The 25,089-nt window shown below is 36.1% G+C and overlaps 3 protein-coding genes across 3 annotated transcripts; 1 reads left to right on the top strand and 2 right to left on the bottom strand.

Annotated features, from left to right (window-relative positions):
* Positions 1-1,741: 1,741 nt before the first annotated feature.
* On the bottom strand, positions 1,742-4,663 carry EV154DRAFT_584768 (uncharacterized protein; the record flags this gene model as incomplete). The annotated part of the gene is made up of 3 exons (XM_051606743.1): positions 1,742-4,048; positions 4,131-4,518; positions 4,608-4,663. The coding sequence occupies 3 exons, from the start codon at positions 4,661-4,663 to the stop codon at positions 1,742-1,744; spliced, it is 2,751 nt and encodes a 916-aa protein (XP_051450129.1).
* Positions 4,664-6,409: 1,746 nt separating this feature from the next.
* On the top strand, positions 6,410-8,063 carry EV154DRAFT_608258 (uncharacterized protein; the record flags this gene model as incomplete). Its single annotated transcript, XM_051607668.1, has 8 exons — positions 6,410-6,646; positions 6,698-6,820; positions 7,058-7,169; positions 7,225-7,332; positions 7,388-7,443; positions 7,564-7,728; positions 7,948-7,970; positions 8,027-8,063. Exons 1-8 carry the CDS (start codon positions 6,614-6,616, stop codon positions 8,061-8,063), a joined length of 657 nt encoding a protein of 218 aa, XP_051450128.1. The 5' UTR covers positions 6,410-6,613.
* Positions 8,064-23,320: 15,257 nt separating this feature from the next.
* EV154DRAFT_488810 (uncharacterized protein) lies at positions 23,321-24,503 on the bottom strand (the record flags this gene model as incomplete). Its single annotated transcript, XM_051599184.1, has 3 exons — positions 23,321-23,518; positions 24,244-24,333; positions 24,408-24,503. The coding sequence occupies 3 exons, from the start codon at positions 24,501-24,503 to the stop codon at positions 23,321-23,323; spliced, it is 384 nt and encodes a 127-aa protein (XP_051450127.1).
* Positions 24,504-25,089: the final 586 nt, after the last annotated feature.

The raw sequence follows: 25,089 nt of genomic DNA, 5'->3' as shown, positions 1-25,089 counted from the left end.
CAGAGGAACAGTTGGTTGAATTTTGAGCACGATACATCGATTAAAAAGAGATATTATTAAAGAATAGATACTTTTTATTTTATTTTTACAAAATTAAAAGGGTCTTTTATACTGTTTTAAAACCATATACATCGGTGTTCTGCCAAAGTAGTGAAGAATACCGAGATTAATGTCAAATGCAAGAATCAAAATTGCCTTTTTTATTTATTTATCCTGTTGACCTTATTTGGCTGAAGTCCCGAAATAGCTGGGGACCTGTGGCTGGGACTCAAATAAGCGACCTGCAAATAAGTCCTCATTATCACTTTAAATTTAGACAACTGAAAATTATTTTCAGACAGGCTCAAAAAAAAAATTCAGGCTAAAAAAAAATATTTTCAGACAAACGTAAAAAATTATTCAGACAAAGGGAAACTATTTTCAGAAATATGATAATAAAAATCCAGACAAGTCAAAGTTTAAACTAGTTTTGATTCTGTATTAAGGCATTTTTTCCCATTACGTTTCAGAGTGTCTTATCCAACCATTACAATCTTCCATAGTGATAGTCTCACAGGCTGCCTTAATTCTTGGGGTTAAAGTGTCCAAAGTGGAAAGCGGATTTCTTTTGATGTGCTTCTTGATCTTGAACCAGCACTCCTCAATAGGATTCAAAAATGGGGAATAGGGGGGGGGGCATAAATAAAGGTTTTAAAGACTCCATTTTTGATGGCATCAACAACATAATTGGAATGATGGATTCCGCGATCATTCATGACGATATAAAATCCATGCCTGTTGTGGCTGTATAGAATATCCATGACGTTTCGAACGAAAGTTACGACATGATACGCAGTTGTAGGTTTTCAAGGATTTACACTCTTCTTATCATCAGCTTTAGCTTTTCTTCTTTTTTTTCTAGCTGGCAAAGGGAACTCTTTCTCAATTTTGGGTACATCAGCCGATTTTAAGGACTCACCTTCGAAAAATTGATCGTACCGAAGGTGATATACTCAGCTAATAATGCTGAGGTTTTCACCCTTTTGAGTTGGCACAGGAATAATTGTAGGTATTCCCTTAACTGAGTATGCTTACTTATGATTTTATGAGCATTTAGCCGGCCTCATCCATAAATACACAATTTGTTCGGAAGTCTACGCCAGCTGCTTTTCCAAGCGGTGATTACGTTAAATTGAAGATCCATTGTTTTCTTGGCATACCTTTCCATGCTAGTCTTTTAATGAGAGTCGCTGTGATCTTACAGTTATTTGCTCACTTAACCCCACAAATTTGGGGTGGGTTACACACGTAATAGGAACCACAGTCCCATTACTTTTATCACCCCATTTGTCTAACTCAGAAACAGTCGGACAAATTTATTGAAAAATTTAATGTGCTGTCATAAAATGACGCCTGCAATAAAACTCCCATACATTATGACTAAAAATGCTGCCTGCTTGTATTTTCGCCCTGATCCATCACCACCGTTAATTTTTAGGCTCAAATTTGGAAATCGAAAATGTTTTAAGGCTGTTGATTGGCTTGAATATAAATACTTTGTGTAATTTCTATTTTGAAAAAATAGACCTTCCTTTGAAGGCATAGAGTGATGCAAGCAGTTTTTAATAGAGATTTGTGTGTAACTGAAAGAGAACTTATCGTAAACATTTTATTTTAAAAAGAAATTCGTGTAATACAAAATACTTTATGAAAATAAGTTTTTCATTGCCCAATAAGAGCCAAATTTGAAAAGATTGATGATTTATGTTCCATCACTTCGACTATATACGTTCAATACTGTCTCAACTTCTAGTTGATTCAGTGGAACTAACACTTGGTCTTGACTAAAGTTCAAAGGGATGCAACCTCTTTCGAAATTGTTACAAGAACATTCGCCAGATAACACGTTTGGCCCACATACTACGCCAACGAAAGGTTTCTGTTGATTAACTTGTAAAGAACTATTGTCATTATTGGTATTTCTGAATAAAGCAAAAGAGCCTTCGCCAATCTTTTTGTAACTAGGGTCGGTGTTATCGATAAAGTCTCTGGAGCCACCCAAAAGATCCAAATATACTCTATCTTCATTGGGTTGAATAAATGAGATTACATCGTCTCCTGCCTTTTCTCTAATTTTGTTTTCATTCAACCATGAACCACCTTCAAGAACATGACGCATCATAGACTGTTTACCAAACTTTAACCCGATATCCCGAGAAGGATTAAGCTTATTGGTAAATGTTATATGCTCCCTAATATGCTTGTTGAATTGTTCTCCCTTTTCGGTCCCGTATTGTAATACTGTTCCAAATCGACGGATCTCTTGAGGAACATGGGTAAGAAGATGAATCTTCACCTTTCCAGTATAAGCATTATGACCAGGAATATCATTATTTAAGTCGTAATAGTGAAGTGCACTTATAAACTCCTTAATTGCTCTACCCACTGTTGCTATATACTCGTTAAAGTTACTTTTCATTTCTCGTTCGAAGAGCAAAGAACATAGTTTTCCGATATGAACAAACAGAACCGTAATATTCTTTAATATTTCCTCGTTAGAAAAATCCGACAAAAGTACAATAGGAAGAATTTGGATTAGGATTTTGAAATCTCTACCCAAAAAAGAACCACAATGTCGCAACTGTCTTGTGAATTTTCGAGATAATCCAACACATTCTTCTTGGTATTGTTTAAGTTTATCTGAGAGCCTATCTAGAATAGCAGAGCGATTTTTTAAAACTATTTTTACAAGATCGACTATCATATATTTACTAATGCCAAGTAAAATGGCATGAAGAACTTCGACAGTAGTATCTTTTGATCGATCATAGGATTGTAATTCAAGCGGTCTGTCTTTTTTCCTATCTTTGTAGCATAGGTCTTTAGCAGAGAGACTCGTCCCAGTGGTAGGTGCATTCTGTATAATAGATAATCTTCTACAATCCGATGAGGCCACGACATAATGGCCACGATTTCTTTCAGCGTGTGGCAAGACAAAATAATCTACACCCTTTTGACTTGCGATACCTTTTCTAAGAAGAATATAGCACTTTCGGCAGGGATACAAGCAAGTAGGTGATAAAAGTCCGCATAACTCGGAATGGCAAGGTGTGTCGGCTTCGATCCAAAGGACTGGGGCTACGACAACAATGTTTTCGTCTTCTTCAGCCGAATACATAATCATCCCGCTTTCTAGTGATTTCAAGTCGTCAACAATAACTGGTAACAAAGAAATGCCGCTCACACCGTTTTTTTTAGGAATAGCAGATATAAAATGAATATTGCCATTTGAGGATCTTTCTTCAAAATCCAGTGCAGCGAATTTCATTGACCAGCTTTCATACCCATTGAACTGTTTAGATGTATTTCCAGAGGTATCATCTGTAAAGATAATAACAGGAGCTATTTTTACTTTATAAAACTCTTCTGTACATTGGGGTTTGCGTTTCTTCCATTGATTTACACCTTGGATTAAAATAGCATGTTCATTAGTCAAAGGGTATACCGCTGTTGGACTGATACTGCAGCATAGATAAGGATTCAAACGACAAGGAAGCTTATTCAAAATATCCGTTACGATCAAATCGGTTTCATTGAGTTCGACACCAATCTTTTGACTGTCGTGTGCTTGTAGGGTTAAATGCCCCCTTGCATACATCTTTTTATTGCAGCTATGAAAAGACTTTATCAAGAAGTTGACATTCATTGGCTTGTCTAATGGGCGTACCCAGTCACCTTTCCAATAATCAACTCCCCTCACTGTCCACATAGGTTGCTGGAAATAATCGTGAGTCCTCCATTTTTCCCCTTGTTCCAATCGGTCTAACATATCATCGCTACGATCAGGTACTGAAGAAATCAATGATGACTGCTTTGGGTTGGCCATTAAAAGTCTAACATGTTCTGATGGTAGATTCAGACAAGCTGTGACTGATTCATTATTGTCTAATGAAAGATCCACCAGCTTGGATGGAAAAATTGGCATTTTGGTTTTTTGTCGACATTGATAGTTTAAGATGTTATCTAACTTGGGCAGCGTAAAAGATACACCGTCGTCATCAGCTTTTTCCTTTACTTTGAAAAGTAAGGTAATAGCAAACATAATCTTTTTTTAGAATTCTACGCGAAATCATGTCATTATCACCATCCACCAGAACATGAAGAATCATTGTTTTTAGATTACAAAAGGGATGGGTGCTAGAAGCATATCTATCCCAAATGTTACTTGTAGTAATTTGATCAACTTCGACCTCAACATCGGACGTTGAAGTATTAACAGCAAAAGACATTTGATCTTGCAATGTCTGATACATTTCGTCGAGTTCTTCTTCATCGGCTGTATGTTGATTGTCATCATCGTCACTACTGGCACTGGGACTTCCATTTCTAGAATCGCCATACAGTTCTGAGTTGTCTGGGATATCAATGTCCGAATAACCTTCTGTTTCCAATACACCTTCTGGGTAGTAATGCGCCAAGAGTTCGTTTACGGCTTCATTCGTAACGCGGTGCTGTGTTATCAAATGATTTTTTAAATTTCTGATGGTATCAAAAAAATATTATCGCAAAGAGGGCATTTGGGTATGTCAATGTCCGTTTCGACTCGAAAGTTGATCTGACTATTAGACCTTCCAGGCGGAACAGTGACTTTACGCTTTTTATAAATCCGCTTTGTAGGTTGCATTATAATGTTTAATCAGTGGAAGAAAGCGCAAAATAAGAGTAAAATGAAACCTTTTTGTAAAAACAAATCATTTATGAAGATCATCACACGTCTGAAGTTAGAGGTTTATTTGTTTACTTCATGAAATCAGTGGCGTAAAAAAATGTTTTTTAAACCTGTTTTTATTTTTCTTTTCTTTTCAAACACTCTTTTCCATGTTGAATTACAAGAAAAGAAAAGGTAACGAATTCTTACAAGTAACTTCCTCTACTAATCTCCTTTATAAAAAGGTAGCTATTATTTGATGCTTGCCCAGTTGCGCGAGGCGCTAGCAGACATTCATGCCAATGTAAGCATAAACGTTTAGCAGTGTTATAACTATTTTCTTACGTTCCTCTTTTATATTTAAGCAAAATTAAATGCCAATCATCAGCGGTGGTAACTATGCAACGTTATGGGTCAATCGATTAAAAGTTACTAACATCCGAATGGAATAGGTTACGTTGTGAAAAGAGAAACATTAAATCATATACTCAGGTATCATCACTGTAACACTGAAACTAAATTTCATCACTAACATCTATGAAAAGTAACCCCTTGTAATTATAGGTCTGTTTCTTTGTTGGGTGACATACACGTCCGTCGTATCTAGGCTGCGGTAAGCATTAAATTATGCAGGAAACCGTTTGATACAGGTGTTTCTTAGTCAAAATGATTTATTCAAAGTACCTGAGATCAGTGTTTGGTCTCAGACAGGGTAGGTTTTTAATCAAGGCCAACAGCTGTAGGATGCTGACCAAGAGAAGGATAAGGCGACCCATAGTATAATGTATATCATATTAAAATAAAAACCACTGCTATTTAAATCTTAAAACAAGTTCTAAAAAAAAAAAATGCTTAAAATACGACTTCCATAAAAGTCAGCCGAATTGGCCTATTTTTATTTTTAGAAATAAACAAAAATCTCAACGGTGGTGAGGGCTCCACTGGCCCTTGTCCGCTGGTAACTCTCCGCCTGAACGGCTGAAGCTCCCAGCGGCTTTTGAGGGGATCCTTTACTTCCGCTTGGGGTGTTTACCCTTTCCCCGCATTGAATATATCGCTGGCTTAGGTAAAAAATCAAATGGTCTAAAATACAATACCGTAACTTAAGTTGTTAAAAATTATAGTGCTCTCTTATGCTTTAACTTCGATACTCCTAAAAAGTAAATATACCAACACCATATGTTAACAAAACACTTTTTTAAATGATAAATGATAATTGTCAATTTTTATTGTTTTAAGTCCTTAATTGGTTTTTTTAAAAAACCAAAATTTGTTATTTCATGCAGTGGTAAATTTAAAATGTCGACAATTTTCTATTCAGAGACGCTTCGTAAGGAGAAAGCAATTATTTTAAAAGCAATGCAGGAACCTACAAATCGTTTAAAAGAATGTGAATGATCTCGCCAGACGAGTTCAAAGTGGTTCGCTTAGTTTTAAGGTAATGCCTAGACGGTTTCGTTTTACTATACGTACCTGCGTAAAATTAAGCTACTAAACCCGAGTAGGTTTTGGTTACTTAAAAAATTTACATAGTAATTTTAACCGATCAATATATGGTAAAGATGCTAATGCTGCAGCTAATGATTTTACCCACATGACCAAAGAAGAGAGGGAGCATCGGAATTCTTATTATGAACATTCCGAACAATTGTTGACTCCTAAGAAGCAAAATAAACTGGGTTATCGCTTCCGCAAGAGAACGGATTATAATAAGGGGTTTCAGTTCTTCCCCGCCGGATTTACACATTTTTTTTACACATTCGGTGAAATAATTAAGAACCAATGAAATGCATTTGACACTTTGCAAGAACTGAGCCCCCAAATAAAAAAAAATTTCACACTTTTTAGAAAGACGCTTATTTTTAAAGATCCGAGCCAATGAAGTTGTTCCTGATTTCGTAACTTCATAATGAGTTATATAGTAACATGGAATACGTTGTAGTTATGACACAAGAAAAGGTTAATTGAACACGAGACATCACAGGGCAATAACATAGTTGGGTTACGGAGAAAGCTGCTTCTTCTGTTAATGGCGAAAGTGACAGCAAAGATGAGGAAGGTATTGTGCTTCGACAAGAGCATACTCCTGCTTTGTTAGAAGCAAATACTCCAGAGGAAAAAGAACAACGAATCGTTATGAGAAGAATTTTGAAAGGGTTTTGCCATGAATACAAAAAATTAAAGCATGATATTTCGTGTTTTTAAAACTCAATATGTGTGAAAAAGTGTAAAAAAAAAGTGTGAAACGAAGAGCTCCTACACTTTTTTTTTACACTTTTTTTTTATGAAAAAATTTCGTGATTTTGATTGGTTAATTTAAATATTAGAATGTGTGTAAATCCGGCGGGGAAGAACTGAAACTCCTTCAAGTTAAAAGCTTTATTGGAAAAGATCGGCCGGGAATCGGAAGCCCATGTAGTTTGTGCGGTTGTGAGAAAGGTAGTTGGGTACAACCGTGCCCATTACGTGATCTCGGGGACAGGTAAGTTGATGGGATTTTAAAAACTTGTGGCATTACTGTACTCATTCTTTTATAGAAGCTGGTGAGGGTTTTTTGCAGGAGTACGAAGAAAGGAATGGAGGTTCTCTCAGCTCCAACCTTGAGTATTTTGCTGAGAGACACAAGAGTGTTGAGGAAGGACGAGGTAAAGATGTAGTTAGAGACGTTGCAAATTCTTCATACCAGTTATTCAAATTTAGTGAAAGGTCCTTCATATAAAGTGACCAAAAATCCCCCGGCTATCAAGCGAAAGAGGGTGACAACATCAAAGCAATGACATCCAAAGACAGGATTTGAGGGAGACCATTCTTCTATTGATCAGTATGTTAAACATTGTTGGTACATTAATAATTATTTAACAGTTGCTTTTTAATAGACGAAACAAGGGCAATTATCACTGATACAGAGACACAAGAAGTTCAGTGATCCTCCTTCAAATAAGTTGAACGAGACGCCGAACATGTCGTTCTCAGACATGTCGGCTTGGGAATCTCGATCAGGAAATGGCCAGCACATCTCCAATTTAGACGAGAGTTGCCAAGTAAGAACATTCCCGAGGTAATTGATGCCATTAAGAATGGCCACATTATTTTTTCATTAGAATAATAAAATCATTAAAAAAATGGCCAAACATATAACTTGTTTAAATATGAAAGTGGTTTGGGATCGATATGATCTTAATTTCCAAAGTATTATCTCAAGTCCAATTTTGTCATCTGTCGAATTGAGAACGTAACTTAATTATCTTTTTCAATTTTAGGTTCATCATTCCTTATCAGAAAAGTAAATATATTTTACTTATTCAGATTGGCTTGATTGACTCACATGTAAACAATTAGAGTAGCAATGGTTGATGCAAATTATGAAAGACGATAATTATTTTGTAGTAACTGAAACTTTATTTGCATTTAAAATATCTACAAGATGCATGCTACTTACCTTAACCCAGAATATTTTAAACGTAGTAACACCATCAACAGATGAATTTGCACTAGTATCATCTTCATAAGATCATAAACATCTAAACCGAGATAACATGCTCCGTAAACGTTTAATGCGCATTTTAACAACGAAAAGTCAATAATACCTATCCCGTTTTTTGATAATAAAGGCAGTAGACCGGAAAAAATTTGACAATAGTTCTCCCATGTTTTTTGATAATAAATGCAGTAGACCGGAAAATATTTGACAATAGTTCTCCCTTGTTTTTTGATACTAAAGGCAGTAAACCGGAAAAAATTTGGCAATAATTCTCCCTTGTTTTTTGATAATAGAAGTAGTAGACTTGAAACATTTGACAATAGTTTTCCTTTGCTTTCATTGAGATATAAGTCTTGAAAATGAAGACGGAGGAACATATTCAGTCAGACTCAAGTTGAGTGAATATATATGGCACAGGGTTGATAAGCTAACTTGGTAGAGACGACTATAGAAAAAATGATAAACGATCAGTAACTTCGTCTTTGGTTTTCTTTAATGAGCAGCTTCCTTACCATGTATTAGTGGTGGATATTAAAGGATTTAAACAACACCTAGTGCTTAAATTAAACCACAAACAAACTAAACCAGCTATATAATTTATGTTAATAAATCGTATGGGTGAAATCTATAATATTAATTACCCATTATACAGTCGTTCTAAGCTATGTTATGAGCAGCAGCAGTTGGATAGAGCATAGAAACGCCTTCAGATGTTCAGATTAGCAGTTTCATAATGAGGAAATAAAAAAATGATGAGAAAGTGAAAGAAAAGTTTTATCGCTGGGGTACGGGTGACCCCATCATTGTATCGCGTAATCACCAAATTATTTAATTGCGCGTCATTGTGGAATGATTTGATTGGGTTTTGAGGAAAACAAATTTTTTTATGACGGCTGATTAAAAAGATCTTCCGATGTTTGTGGAACTTTAGCGGAATATCCGGAGGTTTGGCCGCTTCTGCAAGCATCTCACCAAGGGACTGTAGGAAATTATAGTCAAACACCTGTAAAATTAAAAAAAAATTGGTTTTTTGTATAGATATGTTTTTCTAAGCAAATCATAAAGGTTTATGCAACTCTCAATCTTGTAACTAGTATAGTTCGTATTTTATAAGCATTTTAAACTGACAAAAAATATGCATAATTTGATGAAAAAGGATTGATTTTATCGAAACTTGATATCATAAATCAGTTTTGGAGACTTGAAAAAGTATTGTGGTAATATGGGAGTATATTTTATAAGTTTTTGGGATATTAAATCCGTTGTATCTTATGTTAATCATGTCAAATGTGGTATATTTTGACGCCGATTACATGTCAGGAACCTTTAAATCCCTTTATCTTGTCGAAAAATTATCGTATCATCTGAGAAGTATTACCATTCAGTTTGAAATAATAAAATACATGAGAAACATCAATTCAATCAAGTTTGCAGCTATGAAAATTTGTTTTTAATATTTTTATTCAATATTATTGTAAAAAGTCATTTGCACATTTGTTAAAATTGTGCTAAACGCACATACAATAAAAATCATCGGTAATCCAAAATTATATAAATTGTCCAAATTTGGAACTCTGACACATTGAATACAATGGAAGAGCCGATAGAAAATATTATTAGAAATCATTGAAGCAATCTGTCGGCGACAAGCGTACCCTTGAATTCATGTAGAATTCAACAGTCAAGATAAATTTATGGACTAGCAATTCTAATAACAGTCAGCTTTCAAAAGAGTATAAATAGACCCCATTATTTCATAGTTAAAACTTCAGTCAAATAAAGTAACAAGGACTTATAATCGTACCTATCGTACCATTGTTTTTTTTATATACTTTATATTTTTTTATCAAATCAGAAGTAATTGATTTGTAACATTTTTTACGATTATCCTGAATTTTTTTGAAGATGACTCTTGAAGAAAAAGGAAAATCCAGAGCAGAGGGGACAGACAAGTCGGCCGAAATGAACACGGGAGATCCCATGGAAGGGATTGAAGTAGTCAATGAAATCACGTCTGCTGTCAAGGAAGTACAAATTTACAACACTCCACCTAAAACAACAAAGGGAAAGGAGGTAACAATTAAACAACGTATGCAGAGCTACAAGGAGTACCAAGTAAAGATTCGTGATCGTATGATGAACTTAATGGACATCCAGCCAGCATCTTCTTTAATCGAAAAGGAAATCAACGAACATCGGTTAAAACTTGAGGAGGTGACAAATCGGATTTTAACTTTGGAGAGGAGTATGAACCTAGTAGAAACACCAAAAGGAACAAGTGAATCTAAGTGGGCCAGACAGGACAAACAACGCATCAGATCCAGCGAAATCCCAAAATTACAATTAACAACATTAAATGAGCATCCATATCCTACAAAAGAGAAGTACAACTCAATCGACCACTTTATCCACGAGTTTGAAACAACCATCGGAATTTACGCGAAGATAGAAGAAATGTGGAAAGATTCAATTCAAGTAGCAGTACCATTCCTATATAAGACGTGGCTCAAGGAATCAGTATTAACATGCGAATCTTGGGAGAAAGCTAGAGAAGTTATTATGAAGAAGTTTGGGGACTTCCAGTCCAAGGATATGAACAGCTTACGCTTATTTGACTTACACATGAAGCCGCACCAATCCATCGTACAGTACACCAATGAATTCATCAACCTTGCTGCTGCCGCTGACATCCAGAAAGATGACAAGATGATAGTGCTCCTATTTAGATCACACTTGTATGAGCCATGTAAACCATTGATATTTTCGTCCATGGAGGGTAAGCGTCTGGTGGACGAGGAGTATGAGTTCACTATTGACAAGATATGTGACATCGGCCGGGAGATCTTTGGGGATGAACCAGTTGGGGAAAGTGCTCGTTTGGTGACAAATAAGGTAAATTCACCGGTAAAACGTCGACGTGATAGTGCATCAGTAGAATGGCAACAGTATGGGGCGAAGAAAACTAAAGGATGTCCGAAACATGGGGGTGAAAAGGCTAACCACACTGTCGAAGAATGTCGAAGTCAAGACGTAAAGAAGAATAAATTTTTGGGCAGTAAGAACATTCCATTCAAGGCCACGGGTAACAACATGAAGGGACAACCCTGCCGGTACTGTAAAAAGGAATGGCACCATGGTCACACCTGTAAAGAATATTACGAACACAAGAATAACCGTACTGTTTTGGCTCTTCGTCGGGAGGACGATGAAGATGATCAAGGGCCAAAGACCTCAAATATCAAAGAGGCTATGGAAATAGATGCGTATGAATGTAAGTATAATATGCAAAGGAAAGAAAGAAATCCATTAAAATTGACATTGACTCCTATCATTATTAGAGAGCAAAAAGTAATAGCAAGAATAGACACGGGATCGGATATCTCATGCATAAATAAATCAATTTTAGACAGTAAATTCAATAAAGAAATAAAAATTTCCAAAATAAATGGGTCTCTTAATTATCTTTCACTTGACAATAATAAGGAAAATATTAAAGTAAAACGAATTGGAATAACAGAACCTTTAAGAGTTCGTTATATTAATGATTTAAATTTCGATTTTGCTTTTGAAGTAGTAGAGTTTAGCAGTGTAATGGAATCCCAATTTGATGTATTATTAGGTCTCGATATCTTGAGTAAATTACGGATATCATTGTCGGGAGTTGCCTATTGTTACCCCGATGAGGAAAGAACAGAAGCACAATTTCGGAATGTAAACTTTGACACGCAGAACAAATATGATCCGGAAAATGCTAATTATGGTACGGACAAGGAGCGAAAGATATTTTTAGAAGAAATACATGGGGCCACCGAGGCAAATAAAAATATACCAAAAGGATCGTTTTGCACGATGCCTGAGGCACTCATTCGCATCCCTCTAAAAACACAAACAGATAACATGTATATCAAGCAGTATCCGTTAGTGTACCATCAAATACCAGAAATACAAAGACAGATTAATGAATGGGTAAATGAGGGGATAGTATACGAAAGCATGCCCAGCTCGAAGTATAACACACCATTGTTAGCTGTAGGAAAAAAGGATGACCAAACTGGGCAATTAACCAAAATAAGAGTGTGTATGGACCTTCGAAGAATCAATTCCAATATTGATGACTCTAAAACGGACAAATATGTGATCCCGGATATGGAACAAATGTTTGCCGAAGTAAGTGCACCGGGAAGAGTCTACACGAAAATTGATTTAAAGAATGCGTATTTTTCATTTCCAGTTGACAGTGAATCACAAGAAATCTTAAGCTTTACATTCAAAAATAAGACTTACAGATGGAAAGGATGCTGCTTTGGATTATCATTCATATCACAACAATACTCACGAGTAATTGCGCAACTTTTCCAAGGGATGGAAGGCGTACGAAATTACATCGATGATCTGTGCATATATTCGGCGCCAGAAGATCACGCGGAAATTGTTAAGGCTGTAATTGAGAAATTAACCTCGGTTAATCTTCGCATCAACTTTGACAAGTGCTCGTTTCTTCAAACTTCGATATATTTGCTAGGATTTATTGTTGGCCCCGGAATCAAAAAAATTGATACGAGGCGATTGTGCAATATTGACGACTGGAAAACACCCAGAAATAGTCGTGACGTTAGACATATTATGGGCATTGTATCACATCTGAGAGAGTTCGTTCCCTTAATGGGAAGAATATCCTATTCAATCAACGCACTCCGGAACTGTAGTGAAAAGAATAAGCCATTTATATGGACTACACAACAAGACGAGGCATTGAAATCGCTGAAAACATGGCTTACATCCAGTACGATTTTGCACACCATCGACATGACCAAGCGTATATATATAGAAACTGATGCATCACATTATGCGTATGGAGTGTTAATCTCGCAACGCGATGAGCTCGGCAGATCTCTATACATTACATTTGCCAGTAAAACGTTTGGCAAACATGAAATGGCATGGTCCGTAAATCGAAAGGAAACATATGCAATTGTATATGCCTTTCAGAAATACAGGTCCATTCTTTGGGGACACCCTGACATCGTTGTATTAACTGATCACAGAAGTCTGGTATTCATGAACACAGCTACGCACTTGTGCCGAACGCTGCAAAATTACATGGACATTCTCAGTGAATTCAAATATCGAGTCGAGTATATCCCAGGATTTTCCAACACATTTCCTGATATATTAAGTCGCTTATACCCCCCAGAAGTCGAGGATCAAATTTTGAGGGAGGATGAAGAGAAGAAAATTATGAAGTTAGAACGTATGATCTTGCAAAGAAGACTACCGACTGATAAGATCAATCAAAAGATTGCAAAAGATCAATTCATTCATAAAAAAGAAATATACAGTAAAGATAAAAATTTGAACGTATTAGCTGTAAGACTAAACAGTAAAGAATACAAAGAAACAACAACTGAATACATAGCTCCACCCATAAATGAAAGAAGTAAATTATTAAGTGAAACTCATGCAATGGGACACTTTGGATCAGAAAGTATGGTACAACAATTACATGCTCAAGGTATACACTGGAATGGTATATTTAAAGACAGTAAAGAATACGTACAAACATGCATCGATTGTGCACGAAACAACATCGCAAAGAAAGGTTATCATCCATTGAGACCTGTGGTCAGTGCAGATCCATTTACATTCTTAGCTCTTGATTTAGCAGGTCCATTTTCCGTTACAGAGAATAATAACATATATATCCTGGTAATGGTCGACTTATGCACCAAGTACATAATTGCAAGACCACTGAAAAATAAACAAAGTAACACAGTGGCAAAGGCGATAATGAATGTACTAGGAGACTATGGCATACCAATAAATCTTATGTGGGTAACAGACAACGGCCGCGATTTCTCGAATGCTTTGATGAACTCGATCACAAATGCATTAGGTATTGAACATCGTTTTTCGACACCATATCATCCAAGGGGAAATGGTGCAGCAGAAAATGCCGTAAAGGTGATCGTTTCCACACTCCGCAAATTATTAGGCAATGACACGAATAAATGGGATGAAATGTTACCCATCGCACAATTATGCTGCAATTATAAAATACGTAATCGAACCGCTAGTAGCCCATTTTCATTGATGTATGCGAGACAGTTGATAACTCCCAAAGATTACACTGATCCGTCCAGAACAATCCCAAGAAAATTGGCGACAGAAGAGGATTTGATCAAACGAGCTGAAATAATGGCATCGGTTGTATTTCCCGCTATTGAAGAAAGAACACGGAAAATAGTTGAGGAACAAAGTAAGAAGTTTAACAAAAAGCATTACCTCATTGACATTCCTAACGACACAACCGTTATGGTAAAGTTACCAAATAGAGCAACCAAGTTATCACCGCTATACGAGGGACCATTTACAGTTGTACGAAAGACAATGGGTGGCACTTATGTATTGAAGGATGAAATGAACGAGTTGTTACATCGTGATTATGTTCCGTCAGAGTTGAAAATTGTAAATATTGACGAGTCAGGAATAGAAGACGAGTTATTCGAAGTTGACGAGATTCGTGATCACAGAGAAGACAAAGAAGGCAATCGCGAATATTTAGTAAAGTGGAAAGGTTACGGAGAGCGAGAGAACTCATGGTTACAAGCATCAGCATTCTCATCGCCAGACACGATCCGCAAATATTGGGTAAAAGTACGTGAGCTTGAAAGACTAGAACAAGAAAGAAAGAATGAGTTAGTTCAACGCTCAGAGAAAGTTAGCAAACGACAAGAAAAGCATACAAAGATTATAACTGATAACAAAAGAAATACAAGATCTAATAAGGAGACAATACATAAAGAACTTCCCGCTAAGAAAAGACGTAGCAATCGAGATAGATAAATTTTTAAAAAAAAAAAAAAAATATGTAAATAGATATACCCACAGGAACAAGTCACAAAAATATGCATACAAAAAAAAAAAAAAAAAAAAAAAAAAATCATGTAGCTAGGATGAGGACATACTATGAAAAATGCTGAAATAGGAAGCATACCTATCATCGATCAACTAACGTTGAATCTAGAGGGAGGACATGTGCTAAACGCACATACAATAAAAATCATCGGTAATCCAAAATTATATAAATTGTCCAAATTTGGAACTCTGACACATTGAATACAATGGAAGAGCCGATAGAAAATATTATTAGAAATCATTGAAGCAATCTGTCGGCGACAAGCGTACCCTTGAATTCATGTAGAATTCAACAGTCAAGATAAATTTATGGACTAGCAATTCTAATAACAGTCAGCTTTCAAAAGAGTATAAATAGACCCCATTATTTCATAGTTAAAACTTCAGTCAAATAAAGTAACAAGGACTTATAATCGTACCTATCGTACCATTGTTTTTTTTATATACTTTATATTTTTTTATCAAATCAGAAGTAATTGATTTGTAACAAAAATAAAGGTGGTTTCTTTAAAATATTTTATACAGTTATATTTTTTTTTTCTAAACATCATTTTATAATAGTAAAAAGTGTTCTCTTTTGAATGGCGTAATTATAATGATGTAATAACCTGCTACATTTCAAGCAATATCATTCAAAAGTATCTTTTATCATCTTTACACTGCTTAAAATTTAAAAACTTTGAATATTCATAAGCTACGAACATATACCGGAGTTTTTAATAATAATACTGTGATGTATATACCTTTTTTTGTATGTTTTATTATGAAGAAGAGTCTCGTAACATGTTGGCGAGGAAATAAATTGTTTTTATTGTTCAAGATGTTTGCATAAAGGCTGATGCTGATTGGCCCGCAAAGCACTTTTAAAATTTATAATGCTCCCCCCACCATGCGTAAATATATTATATTTTCCCTCCCCCCATTTTCCAAATGGGGAAGAAATACACCTTTTGTGGAAATAATTGGCACACACCCCCAAAAAAAATGGCACACTTTTTTTTTCTCTTTTGGCACACATGAAATTTTTAATTGGCACAATAGACAAATTTATTAAGGCACATTTTATTTTTTTGATTGCACAAAAATTATGGCACAAAGGGTGTTCTCAAGCAAATTATTTAAAATTTTAAAATAAATCCTTTAATTAAAATCAAAAGTCACAAAAAAACACAACTCCAATTTGGGAAAATGCTAAACTGTCATTTGTACATGGCACAGAGGCCAATGTTATTTTATTTCTTTCTTGTATTCTTATCAAAATAAACATACTTTACCTTTGCCTCTACCTATTTTAAAAATGAACAACCAAAATAATGCTTCTTACCCTATTGATGGTCAGCCTGAGAGCAGCCAGAATGGAATCGTAATGAAAGAAAAGAATTCCCACACAAAATGAGTGATGTGATTTTAGTACTTTTTCGAGTTAAAATGATATTTTAATGTCAGAAAACATTTTTTAAAATTTGACCCCTCCATAGTGGTGGGGTCAAATATTTTTAATTAAAATCAGGATTTTAAAATTTTAAATAATTTGCTTGAGAACACCCAAAGTGTGCCAAAGTTAAAGTGGAAGTTTGTCTCGACAAACTTGCCATTTTGAATCAGAATATCGGCAGAACCCCTGCAAATCACTGAAGAGAATGCTGTTACAAGCATCGAATATTCTTGTGGTAAGCGTTTCCTTTTCTAAAAGTTTTTCCCTCTCCAATTTACTCTTGACAACCGACCAAAATTGTTCAATCGGATTTAGTTCAGGTGAATAAGGGGGAAGGTAAACACAGCCGTATCCACGGTTAACGATGTATCTTTCAATATCGACATTTTTATGAATAGGTGTTCTATCAAACAAGATAGACAGTTTATAAGATAAAGAAAAAGGTAATTGTGAGACTGGGTAAATTGAATATCGTTTTATTATTGAATTAGAGGATGGTTTATATAGGAATTAACAAAGTCCTTTCGGTACTTGTCAATTAATAGAGCAGACTGAGAGAATGATTTATAATGTGAACATATTGCAGTAAGCATGTGTGGACCATGCGTGCATTGTAAGCTGTGATATTATTTATAAAAGTTGTTTTTATCATTTGTTAATGCAGATGTTGCGTGTACGTGAGGTGACACAAAATAACTATTTCGAGTTTCTTCGCTAAAGTAACTCACAGAATAGTGCTTGTATACACTACGAGATATTTGTGTATACAACAATAGGAACATTATCCATGACAATATAAAAGCCCTTAAATTGCTCGTGCTGATCCAACACATTAAGAGTACTAGCGATGAAGTTAAAGTAATGGCCAGTAACAGTGCCTGAGTTGTTTTGATTGGGGCAGTAGATCCAGAGGCCGTAGATGGTGTCTTAAGTAGTTTTCGTTTCTTTGAGACTGATTGATAGGGTCTTCTTACTTTCACGTTAATGATTCCATGGGGAGATATAGCACCCAAAATGGTTGTCGTTTGTGCCCTTGTTATAGGCGTCTCAACGATGGCTCTTTCCCCTTTTTTAGACCAAGCCATAGTCCTCTTAAGGTTGACATGGAATGCCGCTTCATCAATGAAAACGCAGTTACTCTGGTAGTCTAGATCTGTTTTTGACCAATTTATAACCCATTCATATCTCTGCTGAATCTTTTCGGGAGAGTTTCTTTCGGTGGGGTAGAAATAGGCTTTTTTGAAGGACAGTGCACATTCATCTACCATAAAATCGCGGACAGTTTTTTGGCTAACTTTCAGGTCCCAAAAGTGAGTAGTCAAGCTATCCATAGCTTGATCTATAATTGTCGAGGCATTTTCGCCGAATGTCTCCTCAAGATGTTTTTTATGATCCGCGTTCAATAGTTTTTTTCTACCTCGATTCTCTTTCAAATGATCATTGTCATCGGCTTTTCCCTCTAACCGATCAATGAGTATACTTTGGTCTTGCTGGAGCCAATTGTAGCCAGTTCTACGAGGAATATTCATTAAGCTTGCCGCTTTTCCAGCAGTTAGGCCCTTCTCATAAACGTAGAAAAAGAGCATCTCCTTGGTATCATTTCCACGGTGTATGTTCTTAATATCTTGTTTACTAGCACTGGAAACTGCAGTTTTCTTGACAGCTTTGGGATTTACTTTTTTTTTCAGCTGGCTTCAGGTCTATATGTGAATCATAATTCGTTATATCGTCCAGAGGATATGCTTCCTCGTCTATTTCCATTCGTACAGGCTCTAAACCATCCTCATCCATGGCGTTTCCTTTCCCATCCTCGAAATAAACTTTAAACGATATGTTTTTAAATAATAATATTTTTATAAATGAAAGAAGTGTGCCAAAAAAATTACAATAATGTGCCATCATTAATATTTTTTTGTGCCAGCTAGATTTGGATTAGTGTGCCATACGTAATTTTCAAGTGTGCCAAAAACGAAAAAAAGTGTGCCATTTTTTTTTGGGGTGTGTGCCAATTATTTCCACAAAAGGTGTAGAAAGGCTGTTCTCAAGCAAAAAATTTGTAAACCCCTCTTTTTGGAAAAATTTGATACCCCCTCCATAAGGCAATTATAACCTTATATTTTTATAATTCTCTGCCAAAAAGTAAGATAGTACGCTATACTATTTTGAGAATTAATCCACCCTCTGAGGGTGGATTAACTTTTTAAATGGTTAGTAGGAATTTTCAACGTTTTTTGGCTGAGGAATATGAAATTTTAAGGTTATAATTTCCTTATGGAGGGGGTATCAAATTTTTACAAAAAGAGGGGGGTATCAAATTTTTTTGCTTGAGAACAGCCAAAATGTCCTTTTTTTTTTTTTTTTTTTTTTTTTTTTTTTTTTTTTTTGGAGATGAAAAATAATATATTGACGTTTATTGTGAAATATGTATATGTTTATGATAATTTATAAATATGTTGATATCAAAGAAAGAATAATAATAAAAAAAAGTAGAGAATAAAAAAGAAAGAAAGAAGCCAAAGAAAAGAAAAGCATTTTCGGTTTCCAATTAAATAATTTGGTTGATTACTATAGTTGATGAAATGAAGACAGAGAATGTGATACATGCTCTCTAAACCACGCTTTATTTTTCCTTTTTTCAATAAACAAATATGTCCCTTTCTCTATATCTTTCTAGCTAAGCTAAACCTATTCAATTTTTTTTTTCTTGGGTGGGATACTAAATTATTGGTCCTTTCCAAACAAACGTCGATACCAAAGGCGGGCATGAATCACATTTTCTGTCTTCGTTTCATCAACTATAGTATTGTTTGTCGTTCCTAATACAATTCCAGTTGATTTTACTCCGATATCCAATGTGATACTGTTCTCCGTTGAAAAAATTGAATTGGTAATCTTGGTACTTGATGATTCTTGAGCCGTAGGTTTATAGTAATATTTCTCAAATGTATTGCTATTTAAGCTCCAGTTTGCATGTGTCTTAACATCCTGAATACTGTTACCCACTTGAACTGCTTTCGTACTTGATGCGGCCAGAATAGAATGAGGCTTGCATACCTTGGTGTCGATCCCAGCTTCTTGCATAGCTACTTTAACCCAGTTTGCCAGTGTTGAAGGACAAATCGATGATACCTTGGATTCTTCCTTGTCAATGTAAGCCAGATACAGAGTGTGCGCCTTTGACAGGCCTGACCTCAAATGAGCTGTTTTCTCCAAGAACCAAAAAATGTTGCCACTGGACACATATCCTCCATCTCCAATTTTCCAAGTTGTATGGATTTGACTTGACTTTCTTTTGGAGTTCTTACATGTATAATCGCACTCTCCAGAGTTGATAACGCCTTTATCGAGCCGTCTCCTCTAAACCTCAGGGTAACATCCCTATATTGAAGACGTCCAATATCAGATCGAGGTCGTCACATTGTCGCCAGACAAAGCAAAAGCACTGATTTTTGTTGTAAATTTTGTAGACCCAAACTAGTAGTATTGAAATACGTCAGTTTTAAGTAATCCGTTAAAACTGTCATGTCACATGTTTCCAGATCTTGTTGCGATGGTATTCTTATTTCTGACCCTCGTTTTGCTGCAAAAAAATCTTGAATAATAGGCTGTTTTGCAATAGGATCTTTTTCGGGATGAAGCTCCTTGAACACCGAAGCAATTGACAATCTTAACCCATTTAAGTATGTGTAGTTAGGAAAGTTGGTTATTCTGAACCAAAAATTCCAACACGCTATTGACATTGTAATCTTCAGGATCTTTGTCTTCAGTCTTGCACCAATTCTTCCACCGTTTCCAACCATTGTCATATGCCTTGTGAGTTGCTGGTCTAATCGCCTTCTCCAGAAACCTTGCTGTTCTCTTCTTCAGTCCTATTTTCTGTCTCACTTTGTTGATAGTAGCCAAGCGGCTAATTTCCATTTCAGTTCTTCTTGGCTTAATTTTAACAAGTTGCATTTGCTGTCCCATCTCTTCGACAGGTCTCGCTGGAGATACCGTATGTGAAGCAAAGCCTCTCCAATTACCGGTATTACTGAAGTCATCTTGCCAAGCAAGCTTGCTATCCACCTGCACGACCGAGGAACTTTCAAATTCTGAGCTTGTCTCACCCGTTGTATCAACTTCTTTATCTTCTGCTGCGGTACTGAAAGGATCATCCTTTTTGTGTCGAATTGGAACCCCAGAAACTCCTGTGATTGCGATGGGGTCAGTATACTCTTCTCTCGATTTATTATAAATCCCAATGATTCCAAATGTTTGATTACTACCTTGCATAGATTCTTTGCTTCCATCTTTGATTTTGATAACAGGCAAATGCCGTCCAGATAATAAACCAGACGAAAGCCTTGTTTCCTCAATGGTTCGATTGCATATCTCATCAACTTTGAGAAGACTCTCGGTGCGACACTGAGTCCAAACGCTAGGGATCTGTATTGGTACACTAAATTCTTGTTTTCGAATGTCAAGTATAGCCTGGATTGGGGGTGGATTGGGACCACGACATAAGCATCCTTGAGATCCAGTTTGCAAATGTAATCGTTCTTCTCTATTATATCCCGCAAGGCAGGAACACCCTCCATCTTGAAGTGGTTGCATTGTATGAACTGATTCAACTTCTGACAGTCCAGGGTTGGTCTTATCTTGTTCGGTTCTTGAATCGTAAACAGATTGGACAGAAATTGTTTGTTTTGGGTTGGTGACACCTCTATTATTCCTGCGGCTTGAAATTTCTTGACTGCTACATCCACTGCTTGTTGATCTTCCAACGACATCCTCATTCGATGAGATTTCCATGGGATTGGTTTCTTTGCAAATTGAAGCTGATAACCTTGTAATACAACTGATAATGGCCATGGATGAGGAGTGATTTTTTTCCACCTGTCTTGAAACTTGCTGAGTCGACCTCCTGGGTAAATTCCGTCTTCCGGAATAATGTAATGGTTGTTTGTGCTTTTTTGTTGATCTTGGCGTTCTTTTTGTTGATTTCGGCGTTCTTGCTCTTGATTTTGTTGCCTGAATTGTTGATGTTGATGTTGCTGATTCGGTTTTTGATGTTCCTGATTGAGTTGATGTTGTTGATGTTGTTGATGTTGTTGTATTTTCGCGAGTTGTTGATGCTGTTGATTGAGTTGTTGTAGTTGTTGTTGTAGTTGTTGTTGTAGTTGTTGTTGTAAAATTTGTTGACCTTGAGATTGTTGTTGAATTATTGGTTGGCTTCGTTGCTGGTTGCTGGAGGTGAGGTGTTGTCTTGTTGATGAGAGAAGGGGGCACCTCTTCCCCGTCCTCCTGGTTGAAAATGTTGACCTCTTCCACGGGATCCACTGTGTCCATAAGTTCCTTCGAATCCTCTGAATCCTCGACGTCCAAAACGTCGTCCTCTAAAACTACCGCGTTCTCTCGTTCCATTGTACGCTGCTCCCCTGACGACCTGTTGTTCAAATCTTGCTTTGTTAAGCTCCTGTATGAATTCGGATCCAAAGGCATTTCTTGATTTTCCCTCATCTTCTATTGACGCCAAATGTTTAAGCGTGTTTAGTAGTTGTATATATTTGGTAGCCGAAGCCTTGGTTTTTCGGTCTTGCAAAGAAGCTGATCCCCAGCCATAGACTAATAGTTTCTGGACTTGATCAATAGTATTTTTGAACATATCTCTGTCTTCTTCTGAGGCAAATTGAACTCTGTTCTCCAGGTATGATAATTGTTCACAGATTTCTGTAGCTGCTCTTGCTTGGATTTTTGTATTTTCTGAGCCCTTATATAGAATACTAACTGTTTGGGATGAGTGGTTTATCGATTGATTCTCCAATTGTCCAGTGTTCATCTTGATATTTTTGTATATGTCTTCTGTATCTTTTAAAGTTGTCTCGTAATTGTTGCATATTATAGCTTTCCAATTCGGATGATATGACCAAAGGAAGGGGTGCTCCTTGTGATGCTTTCTCTGCGTTTCTCTGCTCTTCACGTCTGAATTCTTTAAATAATCGTTCAACGTCTTCTCGCGTGTATAATTGTTGTTGTTGTTGCGATGATTCACCATGTTCTTGATGATTGATATTCTCCATAGTTACTCCACGATGCGCGGCTTAGAAAGATATAGGGAAGAAAGGGACATATTTGTTTATTGAAAAAAGTAAAAATAAAACGTGGCTCAGAGAGCATGTATCACATTGGATGTCGGAGTGGAATCAACTGGAATTGTATTAGGAACGACAAACAATACGCGATTAAAGGATGAGGAATAAAAAATTTTCTTTCCCTCTTTTCATTTCTGAAATTCTTAATCTGAATATCTAAAGGCGTTTATATGTTCTGCTACTGCTACCCCCAACAAAGCTTTAGAACGACTATATGGTGGGTAATTGTTACTCTTGATTTCACCTATACGATTTTATTAACTTGAACTATATAGTTTGTTTGTTTGCTCAATTTAAAAACTTGGTGATGTTCAAATCTTTTAATTTCAATGATTGATATTTGGTAAGAAATTGCTCAGCAAACAAAGTCAAAGGAAGAGTTACTGATTGTTCATAATCTTTCCAATAGTCGTCTCTACCAAATTGGCTTAGCAAACATGTCGCCTACATATAACTGAATATGTTCGTCCATCTTGATCCTTAAGATCTATTTCCCCATAAATATCATTGTCATCTATTGCCTATCTCTCCCAAAAACAAGAGGAATCATTCACAAACCTTTCCGTTATATTGTCTATATCTGTAAAAGGAAGAAAGAATTCTTGTTGAAATCCTCGAAATTTGGAGGCATACAACAATAACCAAGAAGCTTTTATTTAATAGAGTACGAACTAAAGCGACATATGACTGGGGTAGGCAGGCTGTAGAAAGTAGCAATGAAGAATGATACAAAGGAAGCCCATAAGTATCAACATGGAGAATGTTGTCCATTCCGTGGAAACTGTTGCAGAGACTGCAACACCATTAACTACGGTATCTCTGGTGGCTTTTGGTACATATTTTACATGGACTTTACATTGAAAAGACCGCTAACTCATAGATATTAAAACAGATCCTCGAATATTGCTAGGTCGCGTTTTGGCGGAAGTTATCCCAAAGCAGAGTACGTAAAATAATCGCAAATTCTGATACACTGTTAAATTGTGTCATTTAGACTTAGATTACAATGCTTCGCTCAGTTCAAGAGCTTTTCTGGAAATTTCGACGGCAACTTTCAAGTCGAGGCTGGATATTCATTTGCAAAAAAAAAAAAAAAAAAAAATATGGAGGCTGGAGAAAATTTAATCACTGTTGTGGTGATGCGTTTGGTGGCCTTGACGGCCGATATGATGGAGAGATGTCGGGGGGTCGGACTGAAGTTTGACACTTGGAGAGGTATCTGCTTTTTTTTTCTTTTTTTTTTCTATCTTGTCGTGAGTCCATTATGTCATCAATCCGCTAATCGGCGATTGTAACTTAATACACATAACCAACCGCAGCAATCGTATCTACTACCTTACGAACCAATACAATCGTAGTTACTCCGGATTGACAATTGTAAAACATATAAATAGCTTCAATTGTCAATCAATAAACATCATTTTTATTCTCCTCTAAGAAGTTAATCACATAACCCTTCTGACTCGGTATTTAAGCACCGTCCTCAAGCTTATTTTAATCTGAGGTGAGGTCACGGTGACTGATATGTAACTCAAGCCAGAAAATCAAATATAAATAATCAAGTTCAAAATAAATAAAATATAAGTCGTCTTACACCCGAATTTCTACGTTTGTCAATACTTTCCTTGTTAGTTGGAGAGTAGATTATAGTCAAGAAGGTGCTCAGATAGTTTGATTTATTAAGCTAATAGGTAATTAGAATCCCCTTACAACATATCTTTAAAATCTGACTTTTGTTTTAGGGGGTGAGACACTCACCGGGATCAACATTTTGTTTGTTGCCGTCGAGTAGTGTGGCAGGCCAAGTTGCATAGTCTTAAGCGCCTGGCCCGCATCGTCATTTACGAGTGCCATTTGTGTCAGACGTGGTTCGACTTCAGACCAGCCATGTTGACCAACCATGTTGGGCATGTTCTTATTCAGAAAATTGCCGGTGCCATTGGTGTTGTTTGTCAGCAACGGTGCCACCATTTTGGGAGAAAACCATTGAAACGGCAGTACGCTTATAGGCGGGCCAAATCAAGCCAATAAAAGTGCTAGGAATAGTGTAAGGAGCCAATAACATTGCTCGAAATAGTGTAAGGAGCCAATAAATGTGCGCGAAATAGTATACCTGGGTTTGAAAAGTGTTTTTTTTCCTTTGTTCTGTGTGCCTTTGTTTGTCCCCTCGTGAATTTTGACACTTATAAATCAATCAAATTTCTACATAAAAAACCGTTTCTTCTCCTTGTTTGCCTATTTTTTTTAAAAATAATCATCCAATTTGTACCAGAATATATATAACATATAATTTTAAATAAGGAATATCTATTGATTAATTAATTGTCGGTCAATAGACACATTACATTTAAATAGTCTAAACTTTAAAATAGATGTTATATGTCAAATATTTCTCTCAAGAAAAAGAACGTCCATCCGGCTGTAAAAGTAAACCTGGATC

The sequence above is a fragment of the Mucor mucedo genome (genome assembly GCF_025094135.1).
Source record: "Mucor mucedo strain NRRL 3635 chromosome Unknown EV154scaffold_290, whole genome shotgun sequence".
NCBI lineage: Eukaryota > Fungi > Mucoromycota > Mucoromycetes > Mucorales > Mucoraceae > Mucor > Mucor mucedo.
The sequence above is the reverse complement of the archived record's forward strand: the minus strand, read 5'-3'. Positions and strand labels throughout refer to the sequence as shown.